General features: G+C 40.6%; 1 protein-coding gene across 7 annotated transcripts in view; it reads right to left on the bottom strand.

Moving 5' to 3' along the window:
* adgrb3 (adhesion G protein-coupled receptor B3) overlaps nucleotides 1-26,472 on the bottom strand; it is a 119,079-nt gene that overhangs the window by 30,314 nt on the left and 62,293 nt on the right. For 6 of the 7 annotated variants that reach the window (XM_085297099.1, XM_085297101.1, XM_085297096.1 and 3 more), the window contains 10 exons: nucleotides 24,641-24,805; nucleotides 23,957-24,058; nucleotides 17,688-17,794; nucleotides 16,452-16,646; nucleotides 14,538-14,606; nucleotides 12,145-12,253; nucleotides 7,810-7,956; nucleotides 6,693-6,768; nucleotides 4,220-4,322; nucleotides 3,656-3,699 (listed from right to left, as the gene is read on the bottom strand). In XM_085297099.1, coding sequence (XP_085153225.1) covers nucleotides 3,656-3,699; nucleotides 4,220-4,322; nucleotides 6,693-6,768; nucleotides 7,810-7,956; nucleotides 12,145-12,253; nucleotides 14,538-14,606; nucleotides 16,452-16,646; nucleotides 17,688-17,794; nucleotides 23,957-24,058; nucleotides 24,641-24,805 — 1,117 coding nt within the window. The remainder of the gene's footprint in view (nucleotides 1-3,655; nucleotides 3,700-4,219; nucleotides 4,323-6,692; nucleotides 6,769-7,809; nucleotides 7,957-12,144; nucleotides 12,254-14,537; nucleotides 14,607-16,451; nucleotides 16,647-17,687; nucleotides 17,795-23,956; nucleotides 24,059-24,640; nucleotides 24,806-26,472) is intronic. The other variant, XM_085297097.1, reaches the window with a different exon arrangement.

The following is a 26,472-nucleotide window of genomic DNA, read 5'->3' as shown; positions in this document are numbered from 1 at the left end:
TCTGCAAATGTTCTCAGCCGTTTGATGTTTAGCTTCCACGAGACTCTGTTTGATAATCCGAGAAAGGGTCCTGAAGCATCTGCGATTAAAATGTCAAAAAGACACTCATATGGCTTTCCATGCACTGCTTCCCAAGCATCAGAGGATTTTTAAAAGCAGTTAATTGCAAGGCAACGTCAAAAGGCCAGAACTAGCTTGGAACGTCATTCTGCATTTTTATTTTTTCTACAAGTTTGGGGGCAGTAAGGAAGAAAACCGCCTAGTTTTACAACTAGTTTGTTTTTATATCGTAGCATTAGAAAGAGACAAGTCAGAACTGTAAAATAACCTTATGGTAGACTCACAGTGTCATATCACTTCTAAGATATTCTAAGATGGATTAATATATATATAGTTAAAATGTTATTTATGAAAGCTAGGGATAAGGTGAAGTGAGTTGTCAGGCAGATTAATTCTCCCTAAATATTTATTTTTGACCACAACAGGGATGTTAACTGATCTGAAGTCACTGGGTTGCACTTTTTATTGTTCCCTTGGCACAGTGGTGGGATATTGGTAATTTCGAGGTTATTTGAAAGAAAAAAAGAAAAAAAAATATTGACATTTGAAAAAGTAATAAAAGTGTATGCATCTGATATGTTTACACTCAGTGCTGTGGACCTGGAGACCGGAAGAGTAAATTTAAAAAAGATATTGGATATTTTTGAACTCAGTGTGTGGTGTTTGTTTATATTTCTCTGTCGTTTTCAAAGCTAGCCAACTGCAGCAGATTCACCTATAGGCCTCCATAATAATGATGTGAATTGAGCCCTCACTGTTTTCAAGCAGTTTAATATTATGGTCACTACTTTAATATTACATTGGAAGTTAGTTATAGTCAATTTCAACATTTCATTATTTGTAAGTCTTATATAAATAAAGCCTATTCTGAAAGATTTGTTCACATTTGTTTAAAAATACTTTGATCGTGTAGTTTATGTTAAAGTCCAGCTCAGTGTTCACATAACCTGCACGTGGACCATAGCTCTCCACTTGCAAATGTTTTCTCTCTGCTAATTGTCAACATGAGCACTCTCATTTGGTTTGAACCAACATGGCTGACAGATGGCACATCATCCCCTCAATGAGTCCTAAGAGTGGATCCTATTGGATAATAGAAAGAGCCAAATGTTTGAAAAATGATTATCATACCATGGAGTCATTCAGTGGTGCTATGATTAAAATTACCTAATGTAGTATGGGGGGGAAAAAATCAGATAGTTAACACTAGGTTTGTGAAAGTCAGACAGAGAGAATGTAGCTGAGTTGTCCCAGTTGTATCATTGCTGTTCAAAAATAGACCAGCTGCCCTCAAATACTGTGATAGAGGACAGACCGCGCACAATTCAGATGCTATTTCACAGTGAAAGTAACAAGCTTTTATATGCCTTTGCCAGAGATCTGTTCATCCACTATTGCTGTTAGGTTGTACACAATTAAGTGAAACTGGAATCAAACATATTTCTAGTAAATACATTTCCATCCTGTTACAGGTAAAAAATAAAAATAAACAACAAACTGAACAAAAGTTCTACAAAACATGATCCATCCATAGTGTTAGTATTCTTATTTTAGAAAAAACAATACCGCTGTCCATGTTGAAGTTCTAAAAAATACGATTTCTCTTCCACTGATTTCAGGTAAGCTTGAGTAGTTTTCTATAATAATCCTGGTATTTTTGTTGAGCTTAAAAGACACATGTATCGCCCAAGTGGATGACGCAAACGATGGCTGTGCAGCCGAAATGCGACAGAAGGAGGAAAAGTCTTGTTTTTCCTATAACACATGCAGACAAATGCAGACAAAACTACAACCTTATTGTAGTACACCAAATGTTTTCTTTCTTCATTATGTGAAATGCTGGCTTGCGCCCACTCGATGATATCCATTGCAGACATTGTTGCCTGTAAATCCCTCATGCAGTTTGAGTTGACTTGCCTGCTGTTTGCAGTATCCAACCCTGTTTCATTTTTAGGTTTATCAAGTTTTATTGAACCACCCAGGAGCAAATCTTTCTTTGGATCCTGCCTTGCCATTTGCCCCAACAGCCACCAGAGTTCTTTCTCTCTCTCTTTCTTTTTGATGTCCAGCACTGGAATTCTTCATCAGGTAATTGCTTGTGTAGCCGCCTAAGCTGTTCAATCGGCCACCCCAACCATCCATCAGCCGCCCCTGCCAACACCCAGTGAAATGTCCATCCCTCAAATATTCAATAGCCTGTCTTCTCTGCGCCATGACTACTGGGCACTACCCCAATTGCTCCAGGTCTTAAGACTGGTGTCTGCCACTGTAAGACTCACTGATATTTAATTTGCTGCCACTTCAGAAGTATTTGCATCCCAGTTGTCTACCTGTCCTGGATCAAAACTACTGCCCACCAATCACAACTCTTCCAACCGTCTTTTTTTTTCTCCCTAGCCTTGCAGCCACCCTCTAAACTCTCTAGCTCAGCAGATTTCCAGCCCTCAGGCCATCCATCTGACCTCTTTTGCCCTGGCCCCCCACCTGTTATGTGATGCTTCTTTTCTTTCCAGCCGTGAGGCAGTCTACCTGGCCTTCTACACTACCTCAGGGGCAATCATTCATGATGTCTTTTTGAGGCTAATTAACACGTACTGACACCGTGAACAAGTCTTATTGTAAAGTACGAAAAAAATTCCACTTTTGAGTGGAAATGATCCAACATGGGAAATCACGGGACTGTTCTGTTTGCTGCAGAGAAGGTGACATCAAATCAACACAAATGGCACAACAATCTCAAACACAGACACAGTTTGGAGGACTATGCATCAAGCAGCAAACAACTTATTCAGATAAGCAAAAGTGCAAAATGTAATGTTACTCAAGTCATTGGCTTTACATAAATGTAATATTTGTTGTATTCTTATGGAGTGTCACATTTCTACACCATAAAATTAAGCATTCTATATGAGCTGCTGTGTTTCGTTTAGGTAAAGCGGTTGTGTTTTGTGTCCTCATAATTTGTGGGAGTTTCCCTCCTGATACGTTATATAATTCTGCAGTATTTTTGACTGATGCTACGGCACCTTAGGCAGTGACTTTTATCAGCACTTACTGTAAAATGAATATCTTTAAGAAGTCTGCTGAAGCCTATACATGCTGCCTTTTAGTTTTGTATGCACTCAAACTATTTTGTAAAGGACTGGTATAGATATAAATGTCTCAACTGCTGTGAGACGGGCTATTTTCTAACTCATTAGTATTAGTAACTCATATTTGTTTGATTCGTGTTGGGTTCTGATAGAAAACTTGATGGAGTCATGATGACATTCACTAAACAAGAACTCTGCAACTTCAGGACCTCGCCATCATTGACTCAAAGTCAGTATGAACACAGGTTTAAATCAACACGTGTGAGTTTTACAGCCAAGCATTAAACTCATATGACTTACAACTGGCCTACCGTGTTGTTCGCTCTGAATGAGGTTTAATGCAGTTTCTTTGCAGTTCCAATAATGTTGTAATGGTTTACCCAGAAAAATGTATCACCCTGATTTTGAACATGGAAATTATCCCAAAAAAACACACACAGAAAACAATGAATACCTATAACAACAAAAAAAGTGAAAAGAAGTGAAAGTGCATGCCCACTTACAGTATGGTGCTGTCCCACAGCGCACAGTAAGGGTTCATTGTTCCCTGGAAGGCAGGAAAAGGACAAAATGTTTGGTAAATTATGATGATAACTCATCATCATTTTCATCACCACCATCATCATTATTATAAATCAAGTGCACGTTTGTCCTTTTATTTAGCTTTTTTGAAAACGTGTTTCATAGATCACACAAAAAAGCTTTGAACTCCACTACCACAGACACACACACGCATGCACAAATTTGCTGACACGTTCAGACTTACATGCACTTTATCTCAAAGATGAATAAAAAGGTCTGGATCATAAAAAGGGATTGTCCTTGTAATTATCTGAACGTAGTGCTCTCTCCCGACACAAATTAATTATCGAGCCAATTAACCGCCATTGTGTGTCAGCTAATGGGAGATGATACGTGCTGTGGTCTTTGTAGAACACTCAGCCAGCAAACAAAAACTCTTTGTGTAGTGTTAACAAAGGAACATGAAGGTCAATAAACTATAGATCCAAACTATATATAGTATTTACTGTGCATTTGTGTATGAACATTTTAGTTACTGTGCTTACATTTGCCAAGTGAGCCAGTTCAATCTCCAGGTGGGACTCAGTGGCCTTGGGCTCGGGTCTCACAGTCACAGCTATGACCTTGGAGTTCACAACTGTGTGGTTCCTGAATCAAACAGAGATGTGAGAAAATTACAAAATTAATTATTCAAATGTGTCATTCTGCATTTAGTCAAGACTCGAACAAAATTTCACAATAAACATGGCATGTGAAACAAACGGGGAAAAAAAGAGCTTAACATCGCATTCACCGGGAGAAGATCAAGTCAAAAAACCAAAAGAATTATAATAATTTATAATAAATCTTTTTACAAACATGGATGATAATAATTGCTGTATGTGTAACTATGTTTGTGCATAGGTAGCCATATTTACACATATGTGTTGTGATCTTTTTACTAAATGCTTCTTAGATGTCCTTGTCAATTAACATTTCAGTGTTGTTCATCAGTGTGGCTTATTTTTAAGTTTAGCTGTGTTAGCACGGTGCATGAATTTACACTGAGGGTCAACCCCCAGAGCAGAAAAATGAAGACACTGATGTGCAGAAACTGCATTTCCCCTAAGTGCCACTGGAGTATGGATCTAAAAGGGAGTCTGTCTAATTTTACAGCACTAAAAATAATATTTAGAAGCTGTTATTAAAAACAAAACAAACAAACAAATCAGTTTCTCCTCTCCTAACAATGCTGGGTGGGGTGATTTTTCTTCTTTTTCTTTTTCTAACTCATCCACCATAGTTGAATTTGGGATGTGGCTGCACTGATTGACAGCTGTCCCACACAGGCAGCTGGGGCTGACTGGGTGACATAATTAAACTGGATCCCTGCACTGAATGTGTGAGCTGTTTGTGTAGGTTTAATAGATTCTCTCACTAATCAGACCATCCTACAAGTCTGTGCTTCAGTTTTGATGAGTGAAATTCTAGTGTGCTAAAGCTCAGTTTCCTGTTCAGGCCCGCTTTTCAACTAATCAACATTCAAACTACGCATAGTGTAACCCCTGTTGGGCCACATGCTGTTGGTTGTTTGGAGGACTGCACACAAACACGTCTGAGTAGGTGGCATGGCCATAATCCTTCATCCTGTGTAGCCAAATACCTACGCAAACAGACACAAACGAGTTACAGTGAATCCCTCATTAGGAATAACATCATGCATCATCATTTCCAACGCTCTAGATTCTAGCATTTTTATAATGTCTGAAAAATTACTGTTAATACTAAAGGATTAGGTATAACTTTAGAGTCAGTGAGGCTTAAGGGCCATGCTGGTATTAAAACCTGATTTGGTGTTTTAGGGAAGATATTGTGCATATATTTTTGAATTTAAAGCTCCTCTCTGCCTGCTAATCTAATGATCTACATTTCAGAGTGCGAGTTCTTCAAATTCAAGTTTCAGTGTCAGGCAGCATATTTTCTCTAATGCTGCTTGCACTGAATACTAACCTCAATATTAAAGTCAGTAAAGGAGGACTACAAGAGCTGCCCATTAGACATCAGATATGCTATACAGGATGATTTGGCAGTAATTATGTAAAGAAAAAAGAAAAGAAAAGAAACTAGAAAACACAGTCTACAAAGCTCACCTGAAGATGCTTTGTGTTATATGCTTTTACAGGCTAGCATCATAGTCATGTTTCAATGGGATATCCAGCTTTGGTATAGTTGACAGAACATATTATATTTTGAAATGAAGATAAAAATCAGTATGTACTTTCCCCCAGGGAGAAGAATTGTCATGCACACGAAGAAAAGAAGAGCTGAAAATGCAGCAGGTCCATAATGATGAGCAGCAAATAATTCAAATTTGTCATCTGACTTTTGCATATGTCTGTTTCCCGTACTTATTTTAAAATGCAATAAACACATGACACATAGATGCCTCTCTAATTACGAGTACACTAAAAGCCACATTGCCTGGTATTTCTCTTTTCAGAGTTGCCATTTGATCAGCTTATCCTCATGTTTGTCTGCAGAGGACACAATTCAGTGTCCCATTATAACCTCCTCTCTGCATTTACCCACAGGGCTGCTGCTCTCTCTGTGACAGCTGGCCCGAACGGTGCTGGAATGACCGGTTTGTCCTTGGGACGTTGCTGCCAGGGACTTGTTGATTGGTGTCTGACACCAGGTGTTTGTTTGGGACATCCCACTGCTTTTCCAGACACTAATGTCATCCTTAATTAACTACATACTGCATGCTACAGTGACACAGAGCTCTAAAAAAAAAAAAAAGAACAGCAGCAAAATGCAAGTATTTGCTTGTAAGAAGGACAAAATAAGATTTCTATTCAATGTATTAAGTGGAACTTTCAGGGACACTGGAGCGACAAAGGCACAGCATGTTTTTCAGACTTGATCTGCTACTGTGAATAAAAATGGACACCTGTGCAGCTTCCAAAGGATTAAATCTGTCTCATATTTCCTCCTGCTAGCAGACCAGAAAACGCAGACAATGAGAAATGTTGCCCTTACTTTGGTGAAGGTAGCATGAGTCCAAGAGTCTTGTAGAGAACGGTTCCCAAAATGAAGACAGGCGATCCCTCCATATCTGAAGGAGGAAATGAAGCTTTGATGTCATGTCAGATAGATTTCCCTTTTTTTATTACTACTGCAAATGATGATGCTTTGCGAATTTTTAAGTAAAGAAACACTGTCATCAGCCACAAAAAACCCAAACATTTTAAGCATATTTTGCAGGGCAAACAGATGTATAAATTAGATTCTGAATTTAAAAAAATGTAGTTGTGTATATAGTTTTCTAAAGTTCATTTTATATATGCAAATTAGGTGTTAGCTCATTAAATATACAATCATTTACATAAATGCCCACTGAAACCTGAAGGTGTGCTTTTATTTCCAAACAAATCACATTAACTAACACCTGATTTTGTTTGTCCAGCAAGAGAAGTGCCAGAATCCACTGCAGAATTGGTTTGGGTCAAGCACGTGGCATCCTGATCAATTCCTTGTTTTGCTATCATTGATATATTTCGGATAAGACTGATTACACCAATCAACCAAATTGCCTGGCTCTGGATTGCAGTATAGAGTGGCAACTGGCATTGTTTGAGAGGACGCTACAAATGCTGAGCTGATGGAAAACTCTTGCAACTGAACAAGCACAGGCAAGCAAACTGGCTCTGTTCGGAGGCTTGTACCATTATTTCACTTTTTCTAAACAAGGAGTGGTGAAGCATAAACATTAAAGGGAAAAACCATTCTTCAGAAGACAGATGTGTCTGCTTGAAAGTCTAGTAACTTGTCAGACACTCCAACTCAGCTAAAATCATTCCACTTCTGCTGAGATGTGAAGACATATATTTTCCAATTTTCAACAGTGGCCAGTGAATCAATCATTGTGTATCCATGAAGCATTAATCCTGCGAATCTACTACAGTTTCCCTGCACATTTAAGATGTGTTGCTGCAGGTTGTAATTCTGAAGCTTGACAGAATATATGTATGTATATACTGAATATATATTCTAAGACAGATGGAGCTTGCACGTGGAGACTGTTTATGTGCCTCTGATTCTTGAAGAAAGATGTATTTGACTAGCAGTCAGATGACTCGGTGATATAGTCCCATACCTGCTGACTGGGAAACAAAGAGGCCCTTTGGGATGACCACTTTATCTTCAGAGTTTCTGGCCCAGTCAACCATGCCTTTACGGCCCTTCATGGGGAAGTTAATGTCAGTCATCACAGACACTGCTGGAAGCCTCTGGATGCTGGCAACTACAGAAAAACGAGGAAATATAGATTATTAGCATTGCTTGAACATTGCATATTAAATGAAATTATGAACATAACCATGCAGTCTGCACCACTGTCATTCAAAAGTAAACACAAGGGCAGTCCTTTGATTCGAGTTCAACATGCAGAGTCTGCATTCTCTCACAAATTAATAGGTAGATTTTACATGAAACTGAATCATTATGCAAATATGCAGGTCATCTGTCAGCCATACCAGGCCAACTGGGCTTTTGACGCATTCATTTGCTGCAAAATACAAACCCAAAGCTACAACTGGCACCTGACAAGTACTAGAAAGGTAATCACCTTAATCACGCTTTCCTTTTATGGCACCTCCCTGCTGAGGTGCCATAAAAGGCCAGTCAGTGCACTAAGGCTGTGACAAGGAAAATACCCAGGATCAACAGAAAGGGCCTTAGCATTACAAGAGGAGGATAAAGCTATACTGTTCTCTACCTGGTATCACATCCAGTCCCAGTCAGGTAGTGCTTCAGCAAGGGGAATCTGAGGCTAATCCTACCATTGATGCAGAAGCTCTATTGTTCATTGTACTGTGCCAATAGTACAATTTGAATCCTGGCGAGACTCCATGTGTGAGTGAAATCAGTGACAGTGAAGGTGCATCTAGGTGTTTGGGATGATCCTGCAGCGGGCATGAAATCACAGAGCACCACAAGACCTGCCGTTTTTGCAAAGAGGCCCGTTCGTAGCACCAGATGTCGGGAGCAGCAGTCGTCGTGCATGTTTATTCGTGTTTGTGGTTTTAGTCACAGGGCACACTGTGAAACACAACATGGTGCTGGGAAGACTGTCTCTCAGAGTTCTGGGTAATTCTGCAGGTAAATGGGGCTTTGAATCCGCCTGATGGGGCTACGCAGCACAAATAAAGCAGTAATTACGGACAGCGACGCCTCTGAACAGCGATTCATTGCACTAAGAGTATTCTGTATGGTTCATTTTCATAAGAGGGATTTATTGCATCGCTCATTACGTCTGAATGCGTTCATGAGAGGTTCAGCGTTAAGTAAACCATTGAAGTCAGACAACATAAACATCCTGCAAAGAAATTAATGAGCATTTCCAGCTATTGTGTGTGCAGTGGAAATTAATCACTATTACTGTCAAAATATTCTCTCGACCATGACACGCAGCCTCACAGTAGACAACCAGAAAAAAAAGACAATAGAGCGTAATGCAGTCCACCTTCAAGACTGTGTTAAATTTTTTTTTGCATGTCCCAAGCTTCACTTTGTCCTCCAACTGTTAGCTTGCAAGGAGGGAGAACAAGTTGCTGCAGTGGACAGCCTTTTCCAATCAAGGTTATTTGACTAAAAGTAGGAGGACACAGGACGATACAGTGGTGACAGCCAGTATTTATCTAGGTGTCAAGAGGCTGCCATAAATTAGTGACGAAATGATGCCGCAATATCTTACTCAGCCAGATGCTCTCCACTTGGCTTTCACTGATGGAGACACAAAACTTTCCATTTCTTTAATCAAAAAGGGCCACGTGGTCGCTAAGGCACTGTGTGTGTGAGCTGAAATCACTGCCATTGGCTGGCTGTGCCGGTGCACTGGCCACGGATGGGATAATTAGAAAGTCCGATGTATTAATCATGTGGTATCGAATCATATCTTGATTGTTTTTTGAAAACAGCTCTGCAGTGGCAAATGCGAAAACATTTTATAGGAGCGGTAATTAATTTTGACATTAGAAAAAAAAGAAAAAATTAAATCAGAGAGTCCATTCTGGCATAATAATTTCTCCCAGCTAGGCCCCTGTATTTTACCACCACCAGCAGCCAGTCAAGTTGATTCTAGCCAGAGGCAACTCATTAATGTTATATCTCCAAATAATTGCTCAAAAGCCAAATGCCCCCCCTCTCTGCCGAGCCTTTGTGCTCACTTTTTCCAAAAGAAAAGCTGCTTTAGCACTCTACATAATAATGATGCTTCCAACATTCACATACTCTTATTAAGAGGTTCACTCATACTCCTTAAGATTTCTAACAGAAAATGATGGGATTATTCAAATGAGCTTTTTACCGACAAGTGTTCTTTGCACTTTATGTGGGCACACTTTTAGTGTAGCTGTTCCTCCTTCAGTCAAAACAATCAAGTTCCTCTCAACACAAGTTTTATTTTTAATTACTTGCCTTTTGATCTCACACCGAGTAACGCTGTTGTTATTTCAAAATAAAGGTAATCTTTACAATGAGCGTGCATATACATAAATTAAGAAAAAAACCCAAACAAAATATAATAACTCGGATGATAATAAGCAAGAAGATGTTGTTGACCGTGTTGGAATTATTCCATTATTTCAGTTTCTTGCATTTCTTGTTGCATGAAATCAATATATCTTCTTTCTATGGACATGTGGGAGAAAAACTTCAGAATGTTTTGAATATGGTGCCCTGATTATGCCACTCAGTGCTTTATTAGACTGAGAAACAGCGGTGAGTTGCATCATTGCTCCACGCTTACCAAAAATATTTCCTGTCATATCACATCTGACAGATGGACACGGTTTAGTCCACAGTCCAGCAGGTTTGAGTGGAGGCCAGGACAGTGATACAGCTGACTAATGTAATAAGAGTCAAATAGTTTAAATTCAAGCCCAGCTATGAAATGCATTAAACTGCTCAAGGAACTTGTATGAATGTGGATAAAACACTTAACCGTCAATTTAGAGTCAGTTTCACAGAGCAGATTCCATTTTGTGTATAAAGCAGGGGTCATGTGTTAATGCTTTTTTGAGCATAAGGAGAAGGCACTGGCAATGAGTTTGGATGACGGCCATTAAGACAAATTGAAATAAGTATAAAGTATAAAGTAGGAGAACAGCACAGAAATATTCTCACATCTGTGAAAGAAGTCATTAATGATTGGCAATGTGAAATGCATTCAAACCTTATTTCCAAGTCTAAATCCATTAGTTAATTTGACTCTCACAGTGTTTCATAATGGTACTTTGATGTGTGCATTCATTGAACCATGTTTGGTATGCTATTCTTGGAGACTACCGATTCATCATTATGGAAATCACATACCATAAAGAAACACAGAGAGCAAGTGTGCTCGAAGTGAGCTGAATGTTAGCTATTGTAAAGAATACAAGGATGAAACATCTCTGTTCCTCTTAAGAGGAATGGCCTAACGGCACAGCTGTGCACACTTACATTCACTTGCATGAATAAATGAAGACCACCGGTCTACTCTTCCATTCCAGTAAGACACCATTTGTGGCTGAGTAAAAAATGAAATGCCACAGAGACCTCAGATCATCCGAGAGGCTGCGCGACCGAAGCTAAAAGAACCCACAGCAGCACTTTGGTTTTTTTGTTTTGTTTTTCAAGTCATAATCTCGACAAAAATCAGCGTTGCAGAAAAGCTCATTACAGCTGCAAAGAAAACTTGTAATTTCACTTCCAATTTTACAGCCTTTTATCAGACCCTCCTACTGTATTTTTTCCATGACTGCTAATCTCACAAGGAACTGACAAGCAATCTTTTATTTATTTACTTTTAATTAATTTTTTTCATGCGGCTGTACAACTGCAAAACACGCTATAGGGTATGTTCTGCTAATCAAGTCTTACTCACAGAACTACAGTTCAGTGCAGCGTCAAACCGAACCATTTCATCTTCAGAATAACATAAATATTTGATGTGATTATTGACCAAAAACTTTGAACCTATACATAGAGTCTGTAATTAGTGAGAGGCTTTATAATATCAAGAAAGCAGTGCTGCTCTTACTGAACTACGTTATAAAATCCCCAGTGTTTTAAAATGTACTTGAGCATCAATAAAATGTGTACCCGTGGTTGTTATTTTGAAGTATTGTCTGTATTTATTCTAGTGAAGGCACTACTCTTGCAGGTTTTCCCGTGCTGTAAGCTACTGATATTGGATTGAATGTTAAATGTTTTCATTGGAATTTAGCACATTAAGACCGCAAGATCACTTTTAATCAACATTATTGATTTGCAGTAATTTTACTCCCCCACCCCAACTGCCCAGCATTTATCCTAAATTAATGATGGTGGGGAAATTGACACAAGGAGTCAGAGGAGCACAGGGATTATGTGTCCATATCAAGTCAAAACAAATGGTAAAACGATCTCAGCGGCTGTGGGCCCGAAGGCAAAGTGGGTCGATTCTTACCTAAGTTTCCAGTCATCAAATAGGCATTGTGGAAATCCTTCATGCCCAGTCCAACAATGTGGATGAAATCTTCTATGACCTGCATGAGCTCCACTGCTCCGGGGTAGATCTGGACAAGATAATAAAGACAAGGGGACAGTTTTAATTTAAATAGTTCTCCAGTGATTAGTTGTAGCCCTATTTGAACCATTCAAATAACATCAGCATCAGAGCTGTAACCACCAGCTGTGCCAGCACATTTGGTGGCTGGCCTGTTTCTGGAAAAGCACTGCCAAGTCAAGGGTGATTGCCTCAGTTCATGTGTTGCTCCCTGGACATCAGCACTCACATAAGAGTGAAGGGGCATGAATTCAGAACCATGGACAGCTCTATAGCACAAGCGGTAACACTGCTGGTCCACTCAGCTCTTTTCCCCAAAGTCAATAAATCAAAGGCACGTTAATCCAATAATTGACCTTCAAAAGATTGGATTACTGTCCTGGCTGCCCATCTACTGGCTGCCCATCTACTGGCGATGTCTCACATCTAATGGGATATATCGTGCTGTACTGCAAAACCATTTTTCAGTTCTGCACAAGACTCATGTAATCGTGGGGCGTAAATAAGTGTGTAAGCACACAGTGGTGATGTCAGGCAATTAGAGAAGCCTTTGAGTGGCATTTAGCAATTAGCACCTCACTCTAAGTTGATATTCAACAAACACCTGAGGCAGGTATTTCCCTCCTCTGTAGCACCTTGTGTGTGTGTGTGCACATGCCTCTTCATGTGCCGCGGCTAAGCCGGGATAACGGATCAGCGGTGCTGAAGTCGAGAGCTTCTGACACAGCAGAGTGAAAGCCATAGTGGGGGAGAAAAGCACATCATGTCGCCCCTTCCGGCATGTCTGACGCAGAGTGCAGTAATGCTCATTCTGCTGGTCTCCATGGCAACCGCGAGACGTGAAGGCAGTGCAGGGAAATGGCTGCAGCAGAGGTTCTGCAGACAGAGCTGTTCCTTTCCTTGCCATGGTAACAGAGGCAGGAGGTGAATATATAGTGATCAGTGCAAAAAGCCAACTTTACAGCCAGTTAAGCCCAATAGTGAGGTGTTTCATGTACGTGTTTTTGGTGTGTGGGTGCTGTGGAAGCTGAGCCGAGAACACTCATTAATGCAAGAAACCCAACAAGTGAGAAAAACTGTGTAAGGCGATGCAGCTTGGCCATGTTCACTTTTTATAATGATGTAACTAAAGCAGCACATCTCAGACATGCACATTAATAACTGCGGGAATATTTAACAGTGTCGCACATTTCTTCTGGGTGTTAAATCATGGAGACAATATATTTATTATATTTATTTATCTATACTTCCTCGGATCTGTCTGTCCTTATCTCTTACGCATACTCGCTGATGAAATTGCTAGTTTGTGAGCTTCTCTCACCGACATCATCCCTTTAGGGGCCCTGCCAAATTAAAGCTCCAGTAAGTAAACACCTAATTACTCCTTGTGTAGACAGCCAGGACTGGCACTCTGAGCAATATTTGAACTGCCTGTGTCCCCTTATAGCATCAGCTGAAGTCAGGTGTGGAGAAAGTAAGACAAAAAAGTCATTTTAAGGCATCACCTCACTCATGTGTCAGTGCAGGTGACACCCAATTTACCTGTGAAGGTGACAACAGAGCAGATGCCCTTTGCAGACTCGCAGTCATCACAGATGGCATCTCTGTCAGAGTCTGGATGTGTGTGATTTCAGGGTTCAGGCTGTCTCAGACACCAGTGGCGGTTTTGAAAACAAGACCTGCCACCTCTCAAACTGAGAGATGTGTCTAAACCAGGACGATGCTAGAATCCAATCTTCGTGAATAAACAAGTCTTGTGAATGGGTACTTTTTGGCACTTAAATTTTGACATACACACCATTGCCGCTGTGTTGCAGTATGTTGCTTCTCAATTTCTAAAGGATATTGAAACAATTTTTCGCCATCCACCTTTACTATATGATAAATATCAAGAGGGGAGACTGCTGCTGAAATGTTCATTTTTTTATGGTAAAACTGACCTGAGTAAGGTCCTAATCACACTGGTTGCTTTCATCGGCATCAGCTGGGTGAAACAATGCAGAAGGAATGAGTCCTGCAGTGTTGATGGTTGGACAATGTCTATGGCGGTGCTGCTGCCACCAAGTGGAGCTCGGAGGAACTAGTTTTTTTCTAAATGAGGCCAGATGTCACACCTGCTAAATTACCTCACTACCATATGTGTAAGTGTAACATAATCCTAAATCCACCTGACTTGCCTTAATCTGTGCTATTCAGATGGAGAAACTGCAAACAAGCTTTGAGTCGAAGTTTGAGGCAAACAGTGTTCATGCAGCAACCTGAATTATTTACTAGGTGTACTGCCACATGCTTACCTTTTGCGCGTCTTCCCATTTCTCCTTATTTTCCTCCTCCAGGAGGTTGCTGATGATTTGAAAGAAGTTCTGTGGAGATGATGAAAGGGAAAATGCATAACACTCCCACACACCAGCATAACAGGCACTGCAGCTAGATGCTTTTCTCAAATCATGACATAAACACCATGCACTCCAAAAACCTACTGTTATGGATAATATACTAACATTTACGATAGCGAAAAATAAGAGATTTCTGTAGGGGCATAATGATTTTCTCCCGCAGGGCTCAATAGCACCAGGAAATCTGCCACTGAAACCGTGATGGTAAACGATAGGAGAAATGATGGAATTTGTGCTTGAGCTCTGACAGCAACACACCTTGGACCTCCTGCAGCTTGCAGCAAACACTTAATGCTACAGGAGAAAAGCACAAGCTGCAATCAGAAAAAAAAAAGATGAAAGGGAATGTTTGAGCAGCTGTGTGGATTGTCTTCTTCAGCAGTGGAGAGCGGGACTGCTTGGGGTGCATGCCTGCAGTCGTAATAGGACCCCTGTCTGATCTTTAGCCTTGTTATTTCGTTTGGTCTACAATATGCCTGAGGGAGTGGCTCTCTCTCTTGACACAGGCTATCTTGTTTTCTACTTGAATGCTTATGCTCCCTCTGGTGGTAATGTGCCCACTTTAACACTGCATTAGCGCAGAGACACACGGAGGGGTTGGGCTGGCTGACTGCTCTCCTGTCTGCCCACACACGCTCCTAATAACCAGAGATAGGACATTTTCCTCATTTCATAGGTTTTCTACGGTAGGAAAACGGATGAATGGCATCTTTGTATCCATCCATGGACAAAACATTTGGGGTTTTGCAGAATATTAAAAGGACCATGCGCCTTACATCAAGAGGAAACTGTTGATAAAAGTGGACTAAACCAACAGAAAACTAAAGAAAAGAGCATCTCTGACAGTTTGTAGTCCAAATATCACCACACTTCGGAGGTGCATGATTAATTGAGTTGAATTTTTCTTTTTTTTAATTGAATTAGATCAGAGTTTTGTAATCACCTAAGTAGGACAGCTTGTTTGTTTTTGCCTTTCTTTATGTGCTTTGAGTTACCTGAAACCTAGAAAACAGCACAATGCCAAACACTACGGCTATATTTCAGATTTAATATCTGACCGAGCTTATCAGTAAGCAGAGAACTGTGTGGCTGGTATTTAAATAACTGAACTTTCCTGCTAATAAAGGAGAAATTATTACTATTTCTATACAGCAAAGAGCTGATGGACAAGTCTCGCATTTTTCTAATTTCCTGGAGCTGTTACTCATGACTTTATCCAGAAGTAACAAACACAGACAAAACCTGAAACCTCACGAATAAACTACAGTAGTATGCTGTTACAGTATGCTTTTGGCATCACATAATAACAATTATTTTATTCTCAGTTAGCAAAAAAAAATTGCACACATATATAGCACAACCATTCACACATGCACACGCAGCAAAACAACCACATATATATATAAAAAAACCTAACATGTATGCATGCTGGACAGAATAAAGAGGCCTGTGAAGGGTGGCTTTGAAATTGGCACAGCCCTGGGAGCATAAATTGTCTTATTGGTGATGGAGGTGGGGCTTTTGCTATAATCTCCATCATCCTATTGACATAAAGAGGATCAAGACTGCAGTCAAGCCCAACATGATGAGATGAAACAGCTTAGGATGTGGAGTAGATCTCCTGATACAATAGAGCCCTGGGTGTTTGTGCTATTTCACACACAATAGAATTCATTTTTCTCACATTACACATTATAGCTCTGGTACCCAAAATGATAAAACATTTATGTTACCTAAGTAACGGCATGGCATCCTTGCATACTTCACAAAGATTCATGTCCACATGTTCAAATGAAGCCAGCGTCCACTTACTTGCACGTCATCGGATGACGGCTCATAGCTGGCTCTCTTGAAGGTCTCTGTCACATTGCGAAGGATCTCTACTGAAGACAGGAGGTCACCAGCATAGAAGTTCCTCCTCTGGGTGAGATCCAGCAGGTTTTTTGTGACCTGGGACATCCCATCCCCCGCCAGCATCCTCTGGCCCTTGGCAAGGTGCCCCTGAACCTCCAAAAACAGGAGAGGACAGAACTTGGGGCATCGGTGTCCTCTGTTGAGTTCGCAAGATACACGCTAAGCTACACATTTAGATTAAATGGGGTGCAAAAAATCAGGAAGAAAGACTCTACTCTCTAAGGCCCTTTATGTGACACTTATATCTACGCCAGGCCTGAAATGTATTCTGCCTCGCGGATGTTTTGAAATGAGCCAATACGAATAAAAGAGTTAACTGGAGCAGAAGACACACATTTAGGCAGAAATTGCAGAGTGAAATGACATCTCACATCATTGCACAGGGTTTACGTCCATAAATACACGTTCACAGGTGCAGCGCTATATGTGCTATCTCAGCTCTTCTGAATTATTTTATTTTTAACAGTGATGGAGGGTTACCAAAATTACCTATTCTAGTGGAAGCGCTTCTGTGTTTTCAGGCTGAAGGCAAACCTACTAAAGCAAAAGTACTCGAAATGGTGCAATAAAATGCACTCGGGCTTCAATGAAAACTGCTTTTTGTGTGATTAAAAAGTCTCATCAGACGACAAAAGAAAAGAAAAAAAGAGAGAATTCACAAAAGGTTCTCTTGAGGGAAAGATATGATTCTATTAAACTGAAAATACCGTTTCACTGAGTTTCCCTAACTGTTATTTATTTATTTACTTATTTACTTTTTTCTTCATGCTGCAAGTCTTATTTTAAATGAACAAAATATTGCAAGTTGTTGCAGTGGATCCTATTTACCAAAACATAGCAAAGTGCAAGTGACGAGTAACCGAGGAGCAACATATATTGTAACCGCGATATCATCAATATTGTAATTTATTTAGAAACACAGACGAGAACATGCCTGGAACTCTAAATTCAGCAGCTGAAGGACATCAGGGAGGGAAAAAAAGGAAAAAAATGTGTGCTTAAATTTGCTCCTCTATTGGAAGTGGTTAATCTTTTTGGCTACATTGTGATGAGAATTGGGAGGGGGACACTGGGGAGGTAATTTATGGTGCATTGGAAACAGAGGCTGTGAGAGGGAGCTGACTTTGCACCTACTGATTGCTGCAAGTATCTGAATTCATTTGTTATGCATCGAGCATAGCTGGGCTGCTCCCAGAAGGCCATACCGCGGTGATCCAAAGAGCAGCGTCGACTAGTGGTGCCTGTAGAGGAGGAAGGAGACAGCGACAGATTTGGAGAGGAGGATTGGCGAGGGAGGGATGAGAAGATGAGCAGGCGCAGAAGAGGTGGGGGGGTAGGTGGAGTTAAGACCAACGGTGGGGCAAAGAAAGGCAGATTGAAGGGGTAGAGTGGGATTAGTTGGATATGAGAGGAGGGGAGAGAGACAAAAAGGAAAGAGAATAATATTAATACTTTTAATGAGAGTCTTATCTTTTCCTCTTTGTCCGTCATTCACCATCAAAATTTGATGTAACCCGCTCGTTAGAGAAGGCAATAAAGAAAGGTTTATGGAAGGAAAGTATTACAGTATTTGAACAGAAATGGTTTAATATTATGCCAAACGACACAGTCCCGTGCCTTTTAATATATGCTCTGCGTGCCCGGCTAATACAACTTGTAGTCGCTTATTCAAACATGCAGCAACTCAGCTGTGATAGCTGTCAGGCATTTAAACAGTAATCCTGAAATAGCAGAACTACCCAATATCCACCCACACGGCCTACATAGGGGTCCAACATCACACCTTCCCAGCTGTCGACCTGGTGGAGTGCACTTCACACATCACCCCACCGCTCCAAAACAGGTGCTTGACATCCTGAGGAAAACTCCCACAGCACAAAACATTTCCCCTGGCATCCGGGCTTCACATAAAACCTTCACTATCTCTTGTTCTCCTCCGTGCTCTCTCTCTGACTTTCGCACACTAACACACACAGACAAAGAGAAATCACAAACACCCCCCCCCCCACACACACACACACACGCCCACCTTCTCCACAGCTACTACTTGGTGATATCCACTGAAGCCGAGAGTGCACGCTCGCTGTGTGCCGGGAGCAACCATGCATCACCATGAGACAACCCAGGGGGCAGCAGGAGAGGCCCAGTGCTTTACACTGGGCTGAGCCTCTGTGTCCCTCAAAGCGGGTTTCACCTGGGTGGTTTAGAGTTTTGCTTCACAATCTCTACCACTCTATCTACTGTTAAGGATGCCAGCAATCAAAAGAATGCTCGCTCTGAATTTTTATCAAAAAGATAGTAAAAAGTCTGTTTTATGATGGTTTGAGACCTAGAAATTAGGCATTCACTTCAGTGTTTTGGCTCTGACATTCCAAAAGGTCACTGTAAGCTGAGAAAGGTTGGGTTCTTTGAGTGGGAATTGCCAAAAAGGCACAGAGCAATAAGAAGAGGTCAAATTCAAGAACTGCTTGAAATTGATAAGCATTGAGGTTGCTCAGTGATGTGAATTTTGTCCACGTATAGACACGAAGCAGGAGTTAAACAGCAAGAGAGGTAATGTTTTGGTCACCGGTAGCCTGTGTTTATATTATTAATATACTGTATGATGTTGCAATTTTAATGTGATTTCAGCAGTCCTCAAAGACACAAATTACCCAAGGCCAAAATCATTTTAATGTAAAATCCCTGCACTGGAGCTCATCTTTTATTTAAATAACCTAATTTTAAGTTTGAAAAAGGGGAGCTCTCGATTGTGGTTTATAAGTGTGCAAAAATAAAACCTAATAGCAGACTTGCACTTTATATAAATATGTCCATAAGCACACCTTACTTGCTCAGGAAAGATGCACTCCTGAAGCCACCGTATGCAAACAGCAAAACAAGAGTAAAAGAAGCTTAATGAATGGTCAGTGTTGAGAGATAGACACTGATTCATTTGTAAGTCTTTCTTTTGCCAGTTTTGTGAACTGAATTTCTCCCAAACTGATCTATTTTTAAATGAAGTTTATATTGTACAGATATATAATTAGATATCAATCTGCCTTGGCTTTGAGACGGGTTGCTAGTGGGATCAAATAGGGTTAGAGACACAAACTCGAGGCCTTCGCTGTAATTCTGCCCCAATCTGTCATCTGTCCTTGCATCATCAGTGATGTACGTGGAGTAAGTTGAGTATGAAATATAGGTCAGTGGAGATGTGCTTGATCAAAACCAAGGCTGCACTCCACTGAGGCGCTGACCTGTCGCTGTCTGGTTTGACAGCGCTCTCGACTTGGGTGCCATTAAAAGAGAATTTTTATTCAAGTGATCCTCACCGAGACGGAATACTAAAACAGTGTTTACCAGCTGAGGAGTTGGAAACGAGACAATGTTAAAAAGAGGCTTTGAACAACATTTCTGTGGTTACCATCCGGTGGTGAAAAAGAACAAAAAAATCCCTTACATTCTTTAAAAAAAATGTTTCTGGAATATATGACAAGTAAAACGTCTTGGATTGAAATGGCTGCCATTAATATTATGAAAAGGTAGAACTAACAAATAAAAAAATGAATACCTTCCCCAGTGAAGGGTGGTGTCTAATTTATTTGCTGGAGACGGCTGGATAATTTTCTCTGCATTAACCTGTGAAGAGTTTGTTTAATAGCCTGTGGTGTTGCTGCTTTAATTGCTCCCACTTTCAGTTGGATGACTTGAACGTCAATTGATAATTGAGATTTGGGGCTCTCATTACACGGGCACATAAATAACAGTACATGAACTTTTGAATGCAAAACATCTTCCGCCAAAGTAACTAGTACCTTCAGGTCTTAGCGGGAATAGAAACGGCATATAAATCAAACTCAAAGGATTTATTGCACCGAGCAGCCACTGGCAGGTTTAGCAAATAACGCCGATCCATTCATACAAATGCAATGTTTTGCTTGGAAACTTAGGTTCCTGGCATTCATGTGGGTGTTCCTTTGACGCTACAACCTATCTAAACGTTGTTTCAGGCCAAGCACACACCCCCGTGGCAACGGCACTCCCCGGCATCAGCTGCCTTCCTCGGCAGGACAATGCTCAACGCTGTACTGCAAAATCTGCTCACAACAAAGAGCCCAAGGCACTGGCCCGGCCTCCCACTCGCCCTGAATATGCTTGGGAACAAGCCTAAACAAGCCTAATAAGTAACCCATGGTACTCAAAAGATCTACTGCCGGTATCACGTGCACTAAATGATGCTTCCAGGGTTCTGTGTGCAAACGTCACTGGGTCAGAGCTGTTTTTCTAGCACGAGGTGGACCTATACAAGATTTGGCAGATGGCTTTAATGCTGTAGCTGATCTTGTGTCATTAACAATACCTTGTTGTTGTACCTAATTGTTAAATTGCTTTTGTTCTGAAACAAATTAAACCATACACCTTTATTTAATGAAGGACCAGACTATGATAAATGGGCAATGGAAGCTCAAAATCTTACAGTTTTCATTGTGCTTCAGCACACTCTGCATCTAAAAGTAGATGTAAATGTAGCTCGCATGTTTACCAGTTTGGGGACATTTTTTGCTTGGCTGCTACACTGCGAACAAATTCATGTGCCATACATGTCTCGCTTTTCCCCCCATTCTTGCCTCCGGTGGCAGTTGTCATCGCCGATGACCAAGTCGGTGCGGACGCCCCTGCACCCAGCGCTCTTTCTGTGATGACCTTGATGACGACAGGCGCTATGGGTGAGTAGGTGCTGAAGCCCCCTAACACATTCGGATGTTTCACCCGTGCCGTCACACTGCATTCGTGTTGCCCACTTCAGACATTTCAGTTACCTTCTCTGATCAATATTTCATCTTTGTTTACCTCTGCCATTTCGTATCAGGCTGTCCAGGAAGGATGAGACTATCAGTGAGGAAATTCACTAAAGGTTTGAGTCTGACCTTGATCTAATTCCAGGGCAAAGGTTTTGAAGAGTTGTTTTCATTTATGGTTTCTTAATGTATGCTCCCCGAAACCTGCTGACTCTAGAACTGTGATTAATGGCTTTAGAGATAAACTTGACCTGCCCTGACCTATTGTCTATCACCATCTTTTTCCCAGTCCTCTGTGCCAGCTTTGACAGGGAGGATGCACTATACTTAAACATGAAATATGTCTGCTAGCTGGATTTTTACCTTTTTATTATGAGACTGTTATAGTATAACCCAGTTCTTTGGCAAAGTGAAATAGCATCCCTGATAACATCACTTTGGGTTCAAGATGTACTGCACATACGGTACCAATAGCACATCTTGAACTTGAAGACTTGAACTTGAAGTCCACCAACACTGGCAGTTACAAAGAACTCAGCCCAGAGTGCTGACCTAGTACAGGCAGCATCGACAGTGTGCTCACATCTGAAACTGCATCCAAATTAGCTGCATGTAAGAAAATAACACGTGGTCTGAATTAATCTTCTGTGTCGCAGCTCACGCGAATATAAGAAAGCTCATTAAAGCAGAATAAAGAGCCTCGCCTTGTCTGACCCGAACTTAGCACATAAAGACAACGCTTGGTGTAAATGAAATTCTTAGTAAAGGTCAGAAAGGTGTCGCATTTCCAACATCACACAAATAAACACACACACACACATACACACAATCCCTCACCGGAAGCTGGAAATAGCTTAGTGGTGCCAAACAGTTATTAGCCATAAAACTAATGTCAAGCCGGAAAGCTAATGTCATGCTACTAAATCTTACTCTGCGTAACTTTGCCGCAGGTGAGCCATCTGTGAATGACAGTGTGTTTGCTACTACATCTAGTTTGCAAGTTAGCCATTTTATGGTTGGGGACGAAATGTAATTTTAGGAACGCCAGACTGTTTTGCATTTTGCAACAGCTTACTGTGTCAAACCCACATGCAACTTTCTACACACGACAGCCCTCCACTGCGCCGATGTCTGTCTGCTGTTAGCAAACTGACCTTCAGCAAGAGCAAAGGTAACCTGTATCACAGCAGATTTATCAGAGGCCGCATCCCTTTTTTATCCTCTCCCAGCTTCCCCCTCCTTTTTCTTCTTTTCAATAGCTCAGAGTTAGTCTCAATCTGTTACAGAACTTCAATTGCTCTCCTCTCCATGCACGCATTAAAGCCTCTGCTTATTGTCTGAAAACAGACATCAGTGTGCTTTTCTTTAACAATGCCCTCAGAATCACGTTTTTTTCCCCATCCAGTGCACAGGCAGTGTATTGACGGTGCAGTCATAAATTACATCACCGCATGTGGAAATGGAAAGAAGAGCTTTTATCAACTATCCGGAGAGTGTGCAGGCGAACTTCGACATTTAGGGCCAGCAAGCATTGCACCTTATGAAGTGGCAAAATTGCGCTGATACATGTATGAAAAGTCTTGTCTTGTTATTTTAAATTGGATGGAATCCAATATGTTTTTTTCCCTTGGGGGAATGAGGATAAGTAATAGGATTTTAACAAGATGAGTACACTTACCAATAAAGCTTCATTCTATAAGGACAATTAAACTAGTGATAATAAAATGAACATCTAATTACAAAATGTCATTCAAAGTGATTACAGCAGAAGCTTTATTGCAGTGTATTCTTTTTTTTTTTTTTTAGTAAAATGCTTATTTGTACAATATAAAATTTGTAATTTCGTCTGTCTTTTTGCACCTTTTTGTCATGCAGGATTGCTATCTTAAATTTCCAGAAAATTTGAGTGGAAAAAATAAGTAAATCAAGGGTTGTGTCTCTGCAGACAAGTTCCATTCATTTGCCAGTAGTGCTTACAGTTTAATAATTATTTTTTCATTAGTTCGCTTGCTTGAATTTGCACTGCCACTTGTTTGCAAGTCAAATCAATGCACATTGCTCCAGGCAACCCGAGTTTGCCGTGCGTTTGACTTCCTGACCATGCCGAGGTGGGTGGCAAAATGAACCTAAATTCTATAAATCCCACAATATTTTCCCTGTGAAATCAAAAAGGAGATCTAACATCACAGATTAAAGCTTGTTTACTAGTGTTGGAACTGCTGCCAACAATGAAATGTTCAGTGTCAAACTGAAAGAAGACCTGAGGCAACTCGGTTTTTATTTTCACCATTTACTACATCCATCCATTTTCTTAACCACTTATCCAGGGGAGCCTTACTTGGCTAACTTTGAGCGAGAAGCATGCCCTGAACAGGCCAATGCCAAGTCAGACAACCACACACTCTCTCATTCACACCTACAGCCAATTTAGAAACACCAGCTCACCTAACATGCATGTCTTTGGACTGTGAGTAGAAGTCAGGGTACACAGAGCCAAAGGAGACCGTGCATACTCCACAAGCGGTTCAAACCAGGAACATTGTTGCTATAAAGCAACACAACTAAGTCTCATATTTTAAAAAAAGAAAATACACAAATATATGATGTAGCTTCTGTCCTCACCTGTGGCATTAGGGGGACATCTATTGAAGGCGAGTTCTCCTGAAGGGGTTCGTCTCCACACCATTGACACTGCATAGTCCTCAGGACAAATTTCATAAGGTGCTGGAGTGCAAAGTGATACAAACATTACTACATCAATGCTAAAAGCTTTTTAGTCTTTCCAATATGATGCAACAATTTCTTCATACTGCATATTAAGAGGTATGGAAATATAGGAGATCAAAGCTGTATAGTTTCAGAGAGTCTGAGAATGCATTTATGGATTATAATAAAATTTACCCTCTTCACATGCCTCAGTCTTTATGAGGGAAGGTACTTCTTAATTATAATAATGGAAAAAACGTTTTTAACGTTTTTGTGGAACACTGCTTCCTTTACTTCAGAGAATAGAAGTATTACGTGACTTCATGTTTAAGACTCTACTTCAAAGGAGATTATTTTGAAAACCGTACTTTAAGCTTTGATGATACTTCAATTTCTCGGTATGTCCGTCACCATGATTTCAATTTCTTCATTTATTTCAGTCATCCACCTCTGCTAATCTGCACCCCCTCTTCAGACTCAGTTTTAACTGATCTCTTATAACAAGACATGTCAGTCAGTGCACAGAGATAATTATCTCCTCACTTTCATTCAGCTTCTCTGTGGCCACTCAGACTTAAGTCTTATTATGCTCTGACTCACCTGGACACCGCTGGTCACTGCACTTTCTGACTTCTTCTCCGCTCCCATCACACTGTTGCCCAGTCACCGCTGCCCCCTGACACACCCGAGCACGTCTCTGCCATCCACCGTCGCAAGACTTTGAGCAGCCACTCCACGGACCCCAAGGATTCCACTGGCCATTAGCTAAAATGGAATCATTTCTAGTTAGAAACCGACACTATTACAAATACAACAACTACTTAAAAAAAAAAAACAGCAGAAGATCAACTAAAAAGAAACAGCTATAAAAATGTCTTTATTTAGTGTGTGATATCTTTAGCTTTTGATTACATTTATATATTTTGCTACTCATGCTTTTAGTTTGAAAACGTAATTTCTTGGCAGTATTTCACAAATGAACAATATCACCTGTAATAATCAGGGGTGTGTGTATTTTATGGCTAAAGAAAATGATTATTCACATCGTTTTGACGATATTAAAAAAACAAATAAAACCACACACACACACACACACACACACACACACACACACATTTATGCTGACGTTTCCAAACCCAGAGGTACGATTTATGCCCTTGTAATGAACACTGTTAAACTCTGCGTTAGACAAAAAAACAGATGCTCCCCTTCAGCGATGTAGTAAATCACACGCCCTTCTGAATGGAAAGGTACAACACCGTGTGAGCAGGAAACACACACCGCTCATTCTAACCTCCACTTACCCCTTCTTCACTTATACGGGCATTTATCATGTCCTACAACTAACCTCTGTCGGGATTGCTACTGGAAGCAAGAAAAACCAGGAAAAACCACGATGACCTGTTGGCTGAAACTATCTGCAAGACATTGATCAAATCCCAGTGAATAGTGATTTCTTTGCCTGCACATGAAGCAGCTGATTCTTCAAACAGATGCATGCTCATGTGTTTCAAAGAGCTCATTGTTCCAGCAGTTCTGAAGAAATTGTTTTCATTTGAAAACACATAGCATTGATTCAAAAACCTGCACAGGCATTTATTGTAGTTATTAGGCTTTTTTTAAAGACTTTAATCTATTCAGTTACATTAAAAAAATACCAGAATTTCTAGGAACTAGCCAAACATGCATTTAGCTAGTTCTAAAAAGAAAAAATGATGCTTTTGCCTTGAACTCTTTGTCAAAGCAGTGCCTCCAGCACTAATGGACATTGTGCTGACTTGTTAAATAGTGGCTGTGTTTCTCACTAATGATTGATCTCTCACCTTGGAAACAAGTAGGACTTGCTAAATAGATAGGCCTCATTAAATGAATAAACTGTATAATGCATTCTCTCACTGTAACGGCAAACAACAGCATCACCTTCTTCATTATCATAAGCACAAATTAAAAATACGCATTCGCAAGCATTTGCCTCTGTTTTAGGGGTCCGGCAGACCACAGGGCTGGCTGATTATTGAAACAACATTTGTAATGACTTTGAAAACTAAAGAGGAAACCATGCTCCACACACACATATCGGCGAGCTACAGACTAGAAACCTAGCTGTTTTTGCAGCTACATTTGCATCAGGAGATTATGAGAGTGCTCAGACCCTTCACATGATCAGACAATTCAAAGCCTGATTGAGACCTCTAAGCAGACATCTTTGAGCCTCTAATGCATCTATGATGTTGACAGACAGTTCGGGCTGCTAACCCAGAATTATGTGAAAGGCATACAGTATATCTAACTGGATTTTTCAAATCCAATTGATAGAGCACGGTCTTGAACATTACTCTTGATTCTTACAATGCCGATTTGATTCTTGCTACAGGGCTTCTCTGTACGCATCAGGGAGAGTAAGATAGCTCAGTTAAAGGCGATAGATTGTG

This window comes from Mchenga conophoros, linkage group LG13 (genome assembly GCF_057382185.1).
Source record: "Mchenga conophoros isolate Kocher_MC1m ecotype Shallow Benthic linkage group LG13, M_conophoros_male_GT1.1, whole genome shotgun sequence".
Taxonomy (NCBI): Eukaryota; Metazoa; Chordata; class Actinopteri; order Cichliformes; family Cichlidae; genus Mchenga; species Mchenga conophoros.
This window is presented reverse-complemented; position numbering and strand designations above follow the sequence as displayed.